This window comes from Cyclopterus lumpus, chromosome 1, assembly GCF_009769545.1.
Source record: "Cyclopterus lumpus isolate fCycLum1 chromosome 1, fCycLum1.pri, whole genome shotgun sequence".
Taxonomy (NCBI): Eukaryota; Metazoa; Chordata; class Actinopteri; order Perciformes; family Cyclopteridae; genus Cyclopterus; species Cyclopterus lumpus.
Window position 1 is genome coordinate 9,559,527 of NC_046966.1, and position 16,462 is coordinate 9,575,988.

The 16,462-nt window shown below is 47.3% G+C and overlaps 2 protein-coding genes across 4 annotated transcripts; one reads left to right on the forward strand and one right to left on the reverse strand.

The window, feature by feature from the left end:
- Nucleotides 1-571: 571 nt before the first annotated feature.
- Nucleotides 572-5,394, forward strand: mcrip2 (MAPK regulated corepressor interacting protein 2). The gene is made up of 5 exons (XM_034529554.1): nt 572-1,164; nt 1,363-1,432; nt 2,430-2,563; nt 3,625-3,723; nt 4,919-5,394. The coding sequence occupies exons 1-5, from the start codon at nt 1,110-1,112 to the stop codon at nt 4,987-4,989; spliced, it is 429 nt and encodes a 142-aa protein (XP_034385445.1). The 5' UTR covers nt 572-1,109; the 3' UTR covers nt 4,990-5,394.
- A 71-nt stretch (nt 5,395-5,465) lies between these two features.
- Nucleotides 5,466-16,332, reverse strand: slx4 (SLX4 structure-specific endonuclease subunit homolog (S. cerevisiae)). Of its 3 annotated transcripts, XM_034529531.1 has the most exons (14): nt 16,117-16,332; nt 15,398-15,837; nt 14,693-14,900; nt 14,374-14,592; nt 13,893-14,128; nt 13,196-13,491; nt 12,678-12,912; nt 12,065-12,255; nt 11,655-11,801; nt 10,793-10,962; nt 8,094-10,495; nt 7,099-7,198; nt 6,585-6,908; nt 5,466-6,204 (listed from the first exon to the last, which is right to left on the reverse strand). In XM_034529531.1, the coding sequence occupies exons 2-14, from the start codon at nt 15,786-15,788 to the stop codon at nt 5,829-5,831; spliced, it is 5,295 nt and encodes a 1,764-aa protein (XP_034385422.1). In that variant the 5' UTR covers nt 15,789-15,837; nt 16,117-16,332; the 3' UTR covers nt 5,466-5,828. The 3 variants fall into 3 exon arrangements, with proteins under 3 accessions (XP_034385422.1, XP_034385430.1, XP_034385413.1); XM_034529539.1 differs by having other exon boundaries at nt 5,466-6,201; nt 15,398-16,332; XM_034529522.1 differs by having other exon boundaries at nt 15,398-16,332.
- Between the last annotated feature and the right edge of the window lie 130 nt (nt 16,333-16,462).

Sequence of the window (16,462 nt, forward strand, 5' to 3'; positions counted from 1 at the left end):
GGTGCCTCGGTAAAAAGTGCACATGATGGGGATGTGTGTGTGGGGGGGAGTTCATGCCTTCTTTAGTTTGCGGAGAAAGTAGAGGCGCCTCTGGGCTTTCTTTGCTAGTGATGTTCTGTTGGCTGTCCACAAGAGGTCCTCACTGATGTCCACCCCCAGGAATGTGGAGCTGCTCACTCTCTCTATATCAGCACCATTGATGATCAGTGGTGGGTGTTGAGTGTGGCCTCTCCGGAAGTCAACAACAATCTCCTTGGTCTGGCTGTTATTCAGAAGGAGGTTGTTGTCTCTGCACCACGTGGTTAGGAAGCTGACCTCCTTCCTTTGGTGGACGCACCAGAGTTGTATCACAACCTTTTGAGAGAATTTTTTTTACATTTCTATTAATACTAAATAGTAAAAGTCCTCTAAAGACTGTACGTATTTTATTAACTATTCGTGTTATGAGTGGTGCTCGGTGATCTGATGCAGCATAGGTAATCAAACACCTCTCGTCAAACTGGCATCGCAATATGCTGAATATCTATGGTATTTTATTTTGAAAGCTCCAGTCCGGAAGTCACGTTCTTCATTCTCGACGGCTTGACGCCGGCCGAGCATTGAAGCTTTCCGTCCTGATGAAAATACCCACAGTGTGCGTTGTCCTTGTGTTCTGTCGGAGAGCGCAGGTGTCGCAGTCGGTCCCGAGCAGAGGGTCCCGCGTGGAGTGTCACTGTCACGCGCGTCAGGAGCCACAAGGTCCCGCCTCTGACTGACTGACTGGCTGATCCCCGGCGCGTGGAGCCGCTTTCTCCTTGGATGACCTCCACGCAACCTTTCGTAATAGCAGCAGACGTCGGTCCATTACAACTCAACACCTGCTGGTTCGGAGCCGCAACGGAACCGATATCCAACAGCCGGAAAGTCAAAGCGAGTGTCCTGCAGGCTTCAGGCCGACCGTGGAGCAGCTGACCCGGGTGAACAAGAAAAGAAAAGCAACACAAAAAAAAGAAGTCACGCTGCGAATTTTCTTCTTTTTTTTTTACCATCGTTAGGGGGGAGCTGGGAGTGGATCAATGCACTTACCTGGTAATTCATAAGAGAGACCGGTCTTTAAACACAGACACTACATGATGTACACAATCACCAGAGGTCCCAGCAAACTTGTTACGCAGCGGAGGACAGGTTAGTGAATGTATCTGATGCAATGTCGCATCATTGCTTCTTTTCTTTTTAAAGGGGAAGGTTTGGGGCAATTGCAATGGTTCAGTGGTTTTCATGCAGTGCGTTATAGAAATTACATGCATTATTATTATTATTATTATTATTAAATGTAAATATGCACGAGCGTAAAATCAATAAAGTCTGGATTTTGTCCCTCAGGTCCCACACAACAAATCGAGAGCAAATTCAGCGACTTGAAGCTCAAGCCGACGTCTTGGCTCTTATCGAAGTAAGTCTTGTTCGCTGCTCTCCGTCTTGGAACTGTTTTGTTTTATTTCTGCAGGATCATTTATGCCGGCTGTTTGAGCCACTTGGGGACCAAATTACTCCGCACGTGCTCCGTCGGTGCGATTGTGGATCGGTCGTGATCGGGTCGCACTCGAGTCGTGCAGTTCACGGGCTGTGCAGTCGGTTCGTCACCTTTGACCCCCCCCCCACCTGCCCTCCTGTTGCTTTGTAAACAAGGCTCGGGTCTTGAGCTTCCTTCAGGTGCTGCTCGGAAATACCGACATCACCTAAAGACGCGCTGACTTGCTCATGACGTGTATATGTATATGTATATGTATAACCAATGCCGCCTCAAAGCAGTACTACCTCACTCCTCCGTGTCATTGAGGACATGATCACTTTCATGAATGTGGGATGTTTTGCAGAGCGGTATTAGAATGCCTTTAGTTTTTATTAAGTGTAATAAACTGGTAACTGAGTTTAGGTGAATTTGACAGCAGTAAAAGTGTTTTAATACGTACAAGTACTTCCATTTAAGTTGCTGAGTAAATAAGAGTAAGAGCTTTTATTTAGACTTTATATCTGTATCAGTATTTAATATGTAGCTTAACGGGGGAAACGCATTCTGGAAGAAGCAAAAGCAACTAGTGATGTATGTTCCAGCAGAAAAACTCCATCAACCAGAATGCATTGCAACTATAAGATGCGTTGCATGTTGGAGATGTTGATTGACATTATGGAATAAAGTAACCGTTGGTCATTTTAGCGTAAATGAAACAAAGTTCAAACTCTAATTTTTTAAAGCTCTGATGAAACTTGGAGTTTTTCGTTTTGTCAATTTATACTGTCCAAGCTCAATAATGAATGTGCTCAACTCCTCTGACCAGAAGCAACCAGCCTCATCTTGTGTCATCACTGTGAGATGGACCTCTTGTGTGTCGTTGTGTCACGTGTCGATCCCCGAGCATTCTTTAATTATCTCCGTCAAATCTCTGCAGCTCTCCGCCCCCAAAGATTGTGTTCAATCGTCTGAATGGGAAGAGCTACCACGGTGCGGACACACAGAAGGCCGCGAGCCCAGCCGAGGGGTTCCCTCCTGCTCATGAAGAGAACGTCAGATTTGTGTATGAAGGTGAGACGTTATGAGGGTTGAGACTGGGACATCAGGTTTCTTCTTACTCTTTAACCTCAACTTCCTTGCTGAGGTGTAAATGGCTGACTTGTAGAGCTGAATCAGCATGAACCAGTTAACGGTTACACATGGAGAGCAGCCACTACAGACGGCTCTGTGGTGAGTGAACTATTCATTCAGGTTTTAAGGTCCCAGTCAGGATGCTCGTACATATTGTGCACCAGGATAGAGACACATTCGGTTTTTTCTACATTCAATAAAAGATACTAGAGATATTGGGGAGGGGGTCCTCCTTTAAGACAAGGGTGTTTTTACTTAAATGCGGGTGTTGCCCAAAATGATTAATTCTAATTCATTTATTATGGATAGCCCAGAGAACTTGACGTAGAGAGGGCAGAAATGAGTCCCAGCATCGCGTGAGAAGTGTCACGGTAAGCCAACGAGTAAAATGTATAAGTTGGCACCGGTCCAATGCAAGCGCTGTATCTACACATTCGTCTTAAGTTCTCCGGGCTGCACAAACTGTAAGTATATAATGCGTTACTGAACGTTTGTGCAAGGCGAGCTGAAGAGCCATCAATTAATAAAGCCCAAACCTTGAGGCTTATCAGAAGGTACGCCAGAAAACCTTCACCCTTAGCAAATACACCCCAAAACATGGAGCGGTTCAGTCTTCTACAACTCTAGATGTTATCTTTCAGTGGACAGCGCTATGCAGATGTTGTCTCAAAGTCAACAGCTGCTTTATTTGTGATGGCAATCGTTGCACTTCAGGGCTGAGTTGAGAAATATAGACGGAAAAGAAAGAAACGTTAAAGTGTAACTTCACCTCAATGTCTGAGCCCAAGTCCACACACTGCAAAAAAAAGAAGAGAAATGAACAAGGGGCCGATAAATGAACGACTTCTGTGTGTTGAAAGCCTTCCTGCAGCGTCAACAAATACAACAGCTACAGCGACTTAGAAAATAGCTCAATGCATGAGGCACTGAATTGAACAAGTATTCTTTGAGGTTAATTCAGCGTATATATTCTGTGTGTGTGTGTTTTTGTTTGCTTGCAGCATGGCAGGAGGTGGAGCAGAAGCTGGGGGACGGGGAGCCAGCTGACAGCCAGCGGCCCATTCAGTACACTGAGAAGACTCCCGGTGCTGCGATGAAGAGTACGTACCTGCATCTCCACCTCTGATTAGCGCACTATTTCCATTCATTCATCTGATTATGACATTCAATCTAATCTCACCACCAAGTTTTATGGCATCAACGGATCATGTTCTTCCTGCTTAATGACCCCCCCTTTTAACCAATAATCCTGCCTTTTTTTTTTGTTTGGCTTAGTAATGTCCTTAGTCAGAGGTTATCTAATTTAATAGTCTGCTTTAATTTTGAACTCGTCTATGAGAACCGGTCTGTTCCAGATAAACCAGCTCTGACTGCTGGTCTGGTCTTGCCCCACACACACCGGTCTAGTCCAGTTTCTTTTGTGGCTCAATGCCCTCAAAGGTTGTGACAAATTCCCTTTGGAATAACTGAGGCAGACAACCATTCACACCTACGGGCATTTTAGTCCTCAATCAACCTCAGTACCTATATTTGACCTTTTATTTAATTACATACTGTACTATGACAATGCTAGGGATGATTCATTAGTTAGGAATTTGATTGCTTTTGGAAATTGAAAATATCCATCAGACCTAAAAATACAGACTACATTATAGTCATTGTTGAATTAAAAGTAATATTTATTTATTGCATATGACATTTAAAGGATTTCTTTCATATTACTTATGTAATTTGTATGATTAATTTACATTTTTAGAACATTAACTTATTTTTCTAACAATCACCAGGGCTTCTCAACCTTTTGTCACTTGGACCACTTTTGATTTGGCTTGCTAACTTACTTACTTTTAACCTGGTATTTGTGAATTATTGCGCATTTAGATATAAAAATAACTAGCTCTGTAAATTACCCCAAAATATATATTTAATTTAACTATTTGACAGTACCTCAGTGGTTGAGAAAAGCTGATATACTCTGACATTTATGGCATATTACACTGACTATCACGTTTCTTTGAAAAACGTTTTAATGGCATATTATGACTTTTGCTGTCTTATTCTGACACTTGTATTACTTTTTATAATGTACTCATTACATTTTAATGTCATTTGAGTATTGATTATTAATTCTTACACCAAATAAATCATTGTAATAAGTTACTCAATCAATAACCAATTATAGTATTGATCATTTGTTGCTTTTAATTTTACTTGGGTGTCCATGTGACAAATGAATAGTTAATGAACGATCCTAGAATATGAATTAGTCTTTAAATCCTCTTTGTTTCTTTGCAGACTTTGTGCCCATAGACCTAGAAGAGTGGTGGGCTCAGCGCTTCCTTGCCAACATTGCCAACCTGTCCTGACTGAGGCTCTGAGGCGGGACAGGAAGCATCACGCTGATGCTCCCTTGTGAGGGCGTCCCGAGGGTGAAGAGGAGGAGAGTAAGACTCCAGGAGCTGAGGCGCAAAAGGGTCGTTCATAATTTGGAATCTGATTTGTTGCCCTGTGCTTCACGCTGCTGTAGAGAAAACTGAGTGCACAATAAAAACCAACCCCCCTGAACCGCCAGCGACCCGACTGAACTCTCAGGGCTCTGACTCGGCGTTGAGCTGCTACGGAGGACCCGTCTCTCCACATGGATGACGTATCAGAACATGTGAGAACCCTCGAGTGTCCTCGGCTGTGTGTACGACTTGGCTGATCTCCGGATATAAATCTATTGGAGATCAAAAGCAGTAAAATGTTTTTAAAAAATGTCTTGTGTGAAGTCATTTGTAATTAATTAGGCACTAATAATTAATTAGCAATTATTGTACTGAGTTTTTCCATGAAACCTGACTCGATTGAAACATTTATTATTGTGATGGTACCTGGCTGGATTGTTTTTGTACCATCACATACATAAGATGACAGAGGATGCTTATCCATTTCATACATAAATACAAGTCATCCTTCTTACCATTTTTAAATGTACAAAGTTGGTTCATAATGCAACATTCAAAACAGAGTACATAAATTGCTAAACCTGTCCTGAAGAAACAATTCAACAACGTGGTAAACCCGGACGTCAACTCTTGAGGAATCTCGTGTCATCTGTCCAGGAACAACTTCTTCCAAATCTGCCGTAAGTTATTGTCAGAAACGCTCAAACCTGCCACCTCGCACGGTTTCTACTTGATTGCCTACGTGCCGTTCTAAAGTTTTAAATCAGGGCTGTAACCGGTCTTTTGCGGCCCACTCCCCGGTCACCCTTTGCCCCCCTGCCTGTCCTCTTGCCCCGCCTCCGGGCGGGGGCGGGGTGGCCCGGCTTGGCCGTGGTGAAGGTGATGCACTGGGAGTCCAGGTAGTCCAGTAACTTGGCAGCACCCAGACGGATCCCGGCCGCTTTGAGTCGCTCCTGGAGCTGCGACAACGCCAGAGGCCGGTACTGCAGGATCTGACTGTACAGTTGGGGGTCGGACAGGATGAAGGAGCGCACCGCCCGGAGACGGTCTTGGTGGCGGTTTGCTGTCTGGGAGGCAGAGATGCCGCCATCGCTGTCTGAGTCGGAGGAGAGGCACAGCTCTGGGTTGGACCTGCTGAGAGAGAAAGAATAGAAAACATGCCCATACTGTATTCATGGGAGTTTTTTTTATTTACCATATTTATGTGACAATACACCGTCTTATGAAAAACGTTTTGTCTCGCTCAATTGATCTTATACATTTTCCCTCCCAAAAAAAGACTAGAAACACATGCCTACTGAGAACAATTTGAACTCAAATACAATAAAATGATTCCAAAAAATAAATATTTTGTAAACAATGAACGCTGCAAACTGGAGCGGTCAGAAAATTGTGTACAAAATAAAGATTGAGCCGTCTGAAAGTTTGTAAAGCAACAACACGCATGTTCGATGCCTGAAGTGTGCCGTTACTCAACACCTGAGATGATGCGAACGCTTGAAGAGACATAAGACCTTTCAGATTCTTCAATGGCAGCAGTTGAAGAGGTGTTGGAGCCCTGCGAGGCAGAAAGCAGCTCCACCTCCTCCTCTCTGGTGGGCTTCAGAGGGGAGATGGCAGCGGGCCCTCTGGGCTCTTTAAACTTCACTCTCTGGGTGCAGGAGGCCGGTCTGCCGCCACGAACGTCTGACCCGGTGGTCGGTCGCTTCGTCGGAACTGTGCGGCTCGCAGACGGTGCCTCCTCCTCTTCCTCAGAGCTGACCAGCTGGTGGGTGTACTGGTGGATCTCCTTCAGTTTGAGGATCATCTGGCGCTTGGGTAAAGGCCGAACACCAAACCTGCAGAGGAAAGTAAGAAAGGACAGATGGACGGGGGGCAACGCAGCCAGAGCCAGACTAAGTTGACAGGGACACTGTGGGAGGTAATCGGATCGGCTCCTCAGTTAATTGGCTTGATAAGAAAAATAAACGTGGCCTTTGTTCACCCTTTCTTTGAGGTCGGCGTTGGGCTACGAGTAAACCTACTGACCTGTTGAGTTTGTTCTTGAGCTCCGGTGTGTCCATGTCAGAGTAGTGGGGCAAGGGGGTGATGGGCACCAAGGTGCGACGCCGGTTATTATGTAATGGTGCTGATGAGACAGACAGGAAGGCTTTGTTGAAGACGGTTTCAGCACCAGAACATCACAAATCAGAGATAACTGAATGCATCAAATTCAAACGTTCTTTAGGTAAATAGTGACCACATAACACATCCCTTAAAATAACTGAAATGAACTACCCTGTCTCTCAGAGATTTATCTTTTAAAGGCATAATGGACTTTGGTCAATATACACGCTTCCCCTCAGCTTGCCTTCCCTACTTGTTAGGAATGAATTTCACGGTGAGTTTGCACACCGTTAACATACCGGAACTAGTTAATTGTGTGTGGACAAAATGGAGCAGCACTGCGTTCTCCAAACACCAGTTCCTGGGTCTGCAATGTATTCTGGGGCTGACACCAAAACCCAAAGAATTGGCTAATGTAACGATTTTAGACAGCTTAAAAAATGTGTTATCCAACGCCATCATGATGCCAAACACATACCCAGATGTGCTACCATGTTGTATTCCTTTGGCCAGTCATCCATGGCAATACAACAGGAAACACGAATGTTAGGGCGGTTTTAATTATCGATTCATTGTTGATTAATTGGCTGTTTCTTGAGCAGACGGTCCGATTGGTTTTAAAACACCTTTCTGCATAAATGTGCACATGAATAGAGGAAATGTGACTCCATTCCAACAGCTACCGCTTCATTCTGTAATGCTTTAAGATAATTGAAGGCAGGATGACATCAATGTGTCTGCATGATTTGGGGAAACAAAAAAATAACTGCAATACATTTGATTTCTGTAATTCACTAGAATGCACATCTGAAGTTTTATAAAACCTCCATCTTAAGATGGAGGTTTTATAAAACTTCAGATGTGCATTCTAGTGAATTACAGAAATCAAATGTATTGCAGTGAGTCAGACGACTTACCTGGTGTTTTGAGCTGAGCGCAAGGGTTCACCCTCTGAGAGAGAGGAGGAGCCTCCTCCTCTTCATCTTCCTCCCAGCTGTCCCATATGTTGGAGCCCAGGAGGCTGTTGATGATCTCTGGAGTGGTCTGGTTTGTGGGGTCAGGAGGTGAAGGGGTAAAGGAAAGGCCTGCATGAGCTTGTACACTGGTGGATGGAGGTGAGCGGTGGGCTTTGGATGGAGGTGAGGCAGTCACATGGCTGTTCAATAAATGGACACTGTGACTGCCTGGGGAAGGTCGGTGGTCAGTAGGGGAGGACGACCTGGCTGCATCTCGTTGTCCCGGGCCACGCTCGCCTTGCTGGCTGGATGCTCCGCTGTCCTCCAGCCTCAGACTGAAGCAGCCCGGGTTTGCCTCCAAATCTACTGCATCGAAACCCCACGAGTCACTGAAAGCGATGGGGGGCTCGTCCATGGCCACGAAGCTCTGTGCGAAACTGGATTCAGCAACATCTGCCTCTCCCCTTTCTGCTCTCTCCTGCTCTCCTTCATCACCTGTGTCTTTCTTTCCACCTCCCCTCTCTCCTTCTCCCTTGTCATTTCTTAATCCTCTCCCCTTGAGCTCAGACCCTGTGTTGTTGTGACTGCTGAACTCAACAGAGCGACGACTTTGACGAGAGGATTCACTCTGCCTCTGTGAACCTTGAAGAGCTCTGTCGGAGGAAGACGAGGGTGGATGGGAGCGGTCAGACAGGGGTGACAGATGAAAGCTCCCCAACTCTGTCTTCTCCGGGCTTTCAGACGGCGCCCTATCCTTTCCTAGACTTGTCCAACTCTTATCAAGGTCGCTATGTAGCGGGGAGGTGGCAAGAAGAGCGGGGGCCCTGTGGAGCTCTGTGTGCAGGGGAGTGCTGCTGTAAGGGTGGGGCTGGACGTGGAAACGTGTGTCCTGCTTCGAGCATGAGAGCTTAGGTTGGCACGGGGGAAGTGCACACACGCCTCGATCCTTGCTCACACCACAACTACTGGGGCTTTGAGAACAAACGTTGAGGTCTAAGCTGGAGTGACAAGTCTCATCCAGGTTCAACTTGGGAACACTGCCCTCTGTTGGGCCAACGTGGGCAGCGACTCCGACAGGACTGTTGGAGGTTTGCGCTCTGTTGTTAATAGGTAAAGCAGGGGAAGAGAAAACAGAGGACATGGAAGTGTTGTTGCCTTTAGGGAACAGCTGTGTCCGGCACATGCTGCTTTTAGTCTGAGTGGAGCTGGTTGTGGTGCTTCTTCCGGGCTGGACCGGTGTGGATGGGATCAGCCAGGACACTTCTGGAGAACAGTCTGCTGGATTCTGCTCACACCAGGGACCTAGATGACTTTGAACTGGCGCCGCAGATGGATCATCAGGACTCGACTCTAAACTACTGGACTGTTTATTCTGCAGGGTGGAGGGTTCATCAGGTTTCGGGACTGGCTGAGGTTTTAACTGGGTGTAGCTCTGCGGTTTCTGGACGGCGCCAGAGGGATGTGGCGAAGAACTGCGGGAACTAAGAAATACCTCCATCTCCTCGCTTGAGTCAGACAAAACAATGAGCTCAGGTTCCTTCTTTTCCAGAGGGACACAAATGTTACGAGGACCATGACCGTTGCCCTTTAAAGCCAGATCCTCTGTTCCCTCGTCTCCACCGTCACCCCAGTCACTCACTGGACCAGGAGACTGACCCGGGATCGGCAGGCTGGACGCATTTGCTAAAGGGCTGAGGGAAAGGTCGTCAACCACGCTTGCTGAGGACCGAAGCAAAGAGGGTTCAGATGAGGGTTTATGAGGGGACTGGTGTTGCTGGTATTGAGGGGTGTGCGTCTTAGTGGGGGCAGAAGTGGAGGGTAAGGAGGAAGGGTCTGCTTCCTCGTAGACCCCCCAGGAGTCTGAGAAGAGGCGGTTGTAGCTGAGATCCAGGCCAGGCTCCGGCTCAAGTTGAGAGTTTGGCTGCAGTTGTTTTACGCCGAGGCCTGATGGACTTCTTTGGGGTTCCGTCGCTTTTGTTAACACGTCTTCTTCCTCGTCCACCTTCTCCTCCTCCGTGCTGTCTTCATCCTCCTCCCTCTTTCTCTGCGTGGCGGCAAACTCATAGATCTCCTCGAGCTCTTCCTCGTTCACGTTCTCTTCGCGGATCTCCCGGTCCCCTGACGCAAGGTCTTCGGCTTGATGATCTTCCAATTCTCTCTCTTCGTGCCTTTCTCCATCTACACCTGGGCCCCAGCCGTCTTCATCCTCTCCGTCCCACATGGAGCGGAGCAGTTCCGCGAAGGCCTGGTCCGTTTGGTCGTTGCCGTTCTCCTCCCGGTTCACGTGGTCTTCCTCATCCTCCTGAGTCGCTGGGTTCTGTTGGTGACGCTCGCAAAGCAATTGTAGCTCCTGCAAGTCAAACCTTCAACACAAAAAGAGAGAAGAGAAGAGTCGTCACAACACGGACAAACAATGTTATCTTTAGGCTTCAACAATTTTTATAAGCATCTCTTGAACTACTAAGTAATACTTGAGCAGCACACAGAATCACAGTAAAGCAGATGTGGGTTCTTTACAGTTATCAATACATCATGCTGCTCAACAAATACAATACAACAAATCAGAACAAAAACCTGAAGGTCACCAAATCATCCAACATTTGTTAAATTGTAAGAGAAGAGTGTGTAGAAAGGTCCCGGCTCGTATACTGCCTACTAACCGAGATGCCAGCTCCAGCACATGAGCCCGTAGCGATGCTGGGATGGAGCAGCGGGCCGTGTAGAGATACTGCAGCAAGGCCAACACCGCCTGTCCCGGGACGTCATTCATCAACACTCTTTGGACTGCAGGCCCGCCTTCCTCCTGCACCCCAAAACCACTTTCATGTACCTGTGAGAGGAGCAGGGAAACAAGGAGAAAAGATGATTCTTTCGCATTCTCTCTTTTTGTTTATTACAGCTTTATAATGCAACAAAAACAAAAAGACAGAAAACAGTGACAGGGCAGGATACAACACAATAAATCCCACAAAACTATAAACACAAATAGACTGGTTCTAAGCACCTGACAGCCTACTCAACAACAGGTGAGGTGCTCAGGTTCCCTCCATTGGGACCAGGGTAGAGCGTGAAAGATACTGATCCTAAAGCCATTTGAAAGCATGTTTACAATAAAGACATTCATTGGATACAGGTTTACCACCAGCTGTAAATAATGGGTTCTTCCTTGTGGGAAAAAGGGCATGGATAAACCAGATGTTAAGATATTTATGTAATGCTTTAACCACTTTGCACAAAAACAAAATGAAAGGCCCTTTAGGCATATTTAGGGTGATAAAAGACGGAAGCTAGCCAAAGAAGGAGAAACGTTGTTTAAATGTAGAACTTGTAAAACGGTCATCTAGATTGACTAGCTGAATATATAAAAAAAACATGATTCATATGATTTATTAGAGGGGCTAATACAACTTATTGAGTCCTCTTCCACTATACGTATTATTTAAGAGTCAACTATGAAAACAGATTTGTACAGAATTATGCAGTCCTGGTTCTACTATTTGAAGGGTGTGTTTGGCAGTTTACCATTTCTGCCAGCAGGGGGCATCGAGCATACAGCATGAAGGAATGAGCAAAGTAGACCTCTCCACTGTCCACCTGGAGCTGCAGGTCACTGAGCTGAGGGTTGTTGACCATGCTGCTCAGGTCTGAGGCCAGTCTGGATAGCGCCACCTAGAGAGGAAACACCAGCAGGAAACACTGGGGTCAGGGCACTGCAGAATTATTACGGGAATCTCCTCGTCACATAAAACACTTTTTTTTTTTTTTTTTTTTTTTTTTTTAAAAAGGACTGTAATGAAGAGATCTGCATCTCAAAAAGACACAAGATGTTCTACATAAATACAACTGATGAGATCAGATACAAATGATGAAGAAGATTAGAATCCAGAAACCAGGTCGAACATGTCAGAATGAGCGATGGTGGCCGGTCTCACCGAGTGGTGGCCGCCTCGCTCATTTGCCCCCGGCTGAGCCATCGTCCTCCTCGCTCGGCAGCGGGCGTCCTCTGAATGTGTGTGCGTTGGTTCTGGTAGGAAGCCGCTCACACAGAGGTCGGCCTGCTCCTCGGACTCCTCCAGGACGAAGCCGCTCAGGCGAAGGTTTGTGATCTGACCGGCACTCTTGTCTATGGGAACAAAGACGACCAGGACCCAAAACTGATGACCAAATAAGTCACTACTCAACCATTTGGGCTGGCGAGTTGCTCCCATGGGTTGCAACAGTGTGGCAGTATACTAGAATGCAAAAGCAGAACTGTAACAAATACAGGAATGTATTAAGATTCAAGATTTTTATTTGCCATTTGTGCCTGGACCAAGAGTCCAGACACATTGGACTCTCAGTCAGCGTTTCAGAAATAACATTATACATTATTACTACACAGAATAACCCGAACAGAAAGGTTCAAAGTAATTTAGCCAGATTTGACATCCCACACAGGCAAGTAATCCTCTTGTGACAAGTACAGCTCATCGCTTATGGTAACGGTACAACATTTTTATTTTATTTATAGTCACCCCATTATAAATTGACCACTGATAAAGTTACCTTTGTCAGGGCCTGAAGCAGTGTGACCACACTGGGTGAGGGTCACGCCATCTTCAGCCAGCTCCATCAGGTCCATGAGGAGTTCCCGGCTGGTGGAGAAAGCCGTCTGAGAGGAGGACATCTGGGAGGAGGATGGCAGCATGGAGGCCCTGGTCTCTGGGTCAGGGGTTCCTTCACTCACCAGTTGGCCAGAAGACTGAGGCTTGTTGGTGGTGCTGGAGGAGGCTGCATCAGTCTAGAAGTGGACGAGAACAGCAACAATTTAACTCTGGGCTGGGATTTGATCCACAGGCAGCTGATGAATTATAAAAATGTCTCCCATCACAGCTTCAGACACTTGTGTTGACATGCCCTTTTGTATTTCTAGGGTAGGACGGAGAACCACACACACACACACACACACACACAGTCTGGTAGTTCCAGCTTGAGAGGCATTTGATTAAAGCTCAACATTCAGTCTGATATAAATTCCCCATTCAGTTCAAAGAAAGTACGTAAATGTGTCTTTGGCCTCTCACCGTTGCCGATTCCCACGGTGTGATGAACTCCCTGAGCTCGGGAGTGTAGAAATCAGACAGAGAAGCGGAGGCTCCGCCCAGCAGTGTACACTTCTGCCAGAGGACGGCAGCACCGCTCCAGCCGGGCAGACTGCTGGGGCAGCGGGTCGGGGTGGGGGGGGAGGGGGCGCGGCTGCGCGGGAGGAGAGCAGAGACGCGCTCCTGCAGCCTCGTCAGAGCCGCCTCTGCATCCTGAACGAGCAGGAGTGGAGGAGGGCGAGGCACGGCGCCCTTTTTCCTCTTCCTACGCCCCTTACCTGCACCAGGAACCGCGGAGGAGAGAGACAGAGAGAGCTGGTTAGAACAATGACGAGGCAGGCCACTGCACGGTTATCTTAAAGTATGCAAAAAAAACAGCATTCATTTGCTTTATGTATATTTAATACACCAAATTGTTGCATTTCGAGTTATTTCATCATGTTCAAATAAATGAAACCGTGGTATCGGAGTTGATACGTGGTGTACACAATATTTGGATATAAAGAACAAAAAGTAATTTATTCAAAACAAACCACACCCTTTGCATAATTAAATGGATAATTAATGAGTTCATAACAATTTTGAAAATGTAGCATAAAAGCTGCTGCATACCTGAGTTTGTGCTACACGGTGAGCTCTAACATTCGCTGCATATATACTGCTGTTCCTGTGCTTGTACCTGTGTCTGGCCTCCGCTTCAATGCTGAAGTCATGGAGATGTGAGAGGCAGCAGCGTTCGTTTGGGATTGCGTCTCTGACTTCTTGCCCCGCTGCTCCTGTTCCAGCAGGGAGGAGGACAAAGCCAGGGCCACCATGGTCTCGTCGTCCAGGGGCGCGGTCTTCTTTCTGGGCTTCTTCCTCACCGGCAGGCCCGGCTTGGACAACCCTTTTCTTTTGGTGCCACCAGCCTGTGTGCTGAAGAGAAGAAAACAAATAGACAAAGTCCTCATATTATTATTAGGTGATTGGCAAGCAATGACACATGAGGTCCAGTTCTCTCCGTTACTCAGTCTCACTGAAACCATGCAACCGTAAGTCAAAGAAACTTATGCCTATGTGTGGATCATCATCAACAGCAACAGTTTGGATATCACAGAAATGCTTGTGGAAGTAAGCTCAGAGGTGTATTATTGTGCTACTTTGGTGTTGCTGTGACTCACAGGGTGTAATCAGTGGGGACATTTTGGGTTTCCTCAGTCTGCCTCTGCAGAGCCTGCAGCAGCACAGCCGGAGCGACACCCATGTCTGAGGAGCAGCGCTTCAGGTGGGCCGAGCGACTCTTCTGAGACTTGAACTTCTTGCCACAGATGGGACAGCCGGGGACACCGGGAGGCGGCGGAGGGGGGGCTGGAGCGCTCCCTTCACTCTCATCCAAACACCTGTAGAGAGGCATCACTCGCACTTTCAGTGTGTCCGCTACAACAAGTGTCAGTTCATTTCACTCAGGGGAAAAGCATCAGTCAATGGAAAAGTCCAAACCTGTTGAGATGCTGCGTTCGCCCCTCGGGTGTCATACGTGACAGATCTCGGTGGCAGATCTGACAGAAGAAGAGGCCTCTGTCCTCCAGGTCCACCGTCTGGGCCTCTGCTGCCTCCCTGTCCAGCTCCTGCTGCAGCCGCAGGGCCAGAGCCTCGTCACTGTCCGGGGGCTCCGGGTGGAGACCTGAACCGGAAGAGTGCGGCGTACCTAGGTCCAGCGACACAGACAGATATGAGTTACATTGTGCTGAATATAAGAACATAATGATAGAGGAAGATAGTATTGTGACTTTAATGGATTCATACTATAATATAGATCCAGTTCAATAGTCATAAATGATTACACTTATTGTATCTGAATGATGTTGTTATCTGCACATCCACATCTCTTCAAATAATGTCTCAGAAGCACTGATGGGCATCATCAAAGCACCGTGGGGTTAAATATGTTGAGACTCAGCGAGCTCTGCGGTTTGACATCACGGAGAATACAAACATGAATTCCCACAAATGTGCCACATGTCCTACATCTGGCATCACGGTGCACTGAAGGCAGACACACATCAACCCAACAGGAACAAATGACCTACAGCGAGGTGTGCCAAAGCCAGATGTATCATCTCAAATCACAGATGATGATGATGATGCTGGCAACAATGCTGCAAACTAACAATCTGTGGCAACAAGAGCATCGTGTCATCTCACCGTGTCTTTGTGTCAGAGGAGGAGCGCCATCGTTCTCGTGGTTTGCCGGGTGACCCTCGTCCTTGTGCACCATCCTCTGCGGACCGGCTCTCTTGAACTGCTGCATCCGGTGGAGGACTTTGTCTCTCGCCAGCGAGCCGCTCGGTTCTGGTTCTGGTTCTGCTGAGGGCACAGAGGACGACTGGGCATCTCCTGAATCGTGTTGTTTCCCTCCACGGACCACATGCTGGTCTGCACCAGTACGAGACCCGGAGTCCCCGTGTCCCCCTCTTCTGTGGTTCCTCCGCCTCTTGTCTCCGTCGCTCGGCTGTCTGGACTCACCCGGTTTCTTGCGGACTCGTTTCAGCAGCTTCGAGCAGAGATCCACAAAGTCCTGGTCCGAGTCATCCATGATGGAGCACGTCGTCTCACATTAGAAGGCCACGGCAGCACGTCCCCATCTGTGCCCATACGCAAGCAAAGAGAGCCGGTTTAAGTGGGAGACATTGGTGGACAAAGTTCGGCTCGGGGATCAACAAGGGTCCGTATTGACAGAGTTAAATGCTGTCGTCAGCGACATTAAGGAGCCGGTGCTGCTCGCTCACTGCACGGAACACAGCGGTGGACTCCTTCAAGGCCGCAGCACATGCACCGTTATTGTTGGGACAGTTGACACGCAGATAATGTTTGAAGCTGCGCTGTCGTTAGCTGGCCGCTCGTGCCCGCACGTTACTCCTCACCCAGGTTTGATGAATTCGCTCTTTGGCTTTCGTCGTTCATCGGTCTGCGCGACGAAGAGCGACTCTGACTGACTTTTAAACACAAGCATGCGTCATAGATCCATTATTATAGATATATTATTTTGCTGATAAAACAAGCAAAACAAAAACCCGCCGGGGTTTGTTTTCATTTTAAAAGCGCGCAGGCTCAACCGCTCCATGTTGAGCTTCCGGTCACGTGACGGTGAACGAACGAATGCGTGTCTTGCACGTCACGCGACTGCAACGCATCGATATCATGGATCTATAAGGACCTCCGGAAGCGTTTGAAGAATTTACAATCGCCTGCAGACTTTAGCGCCATGTT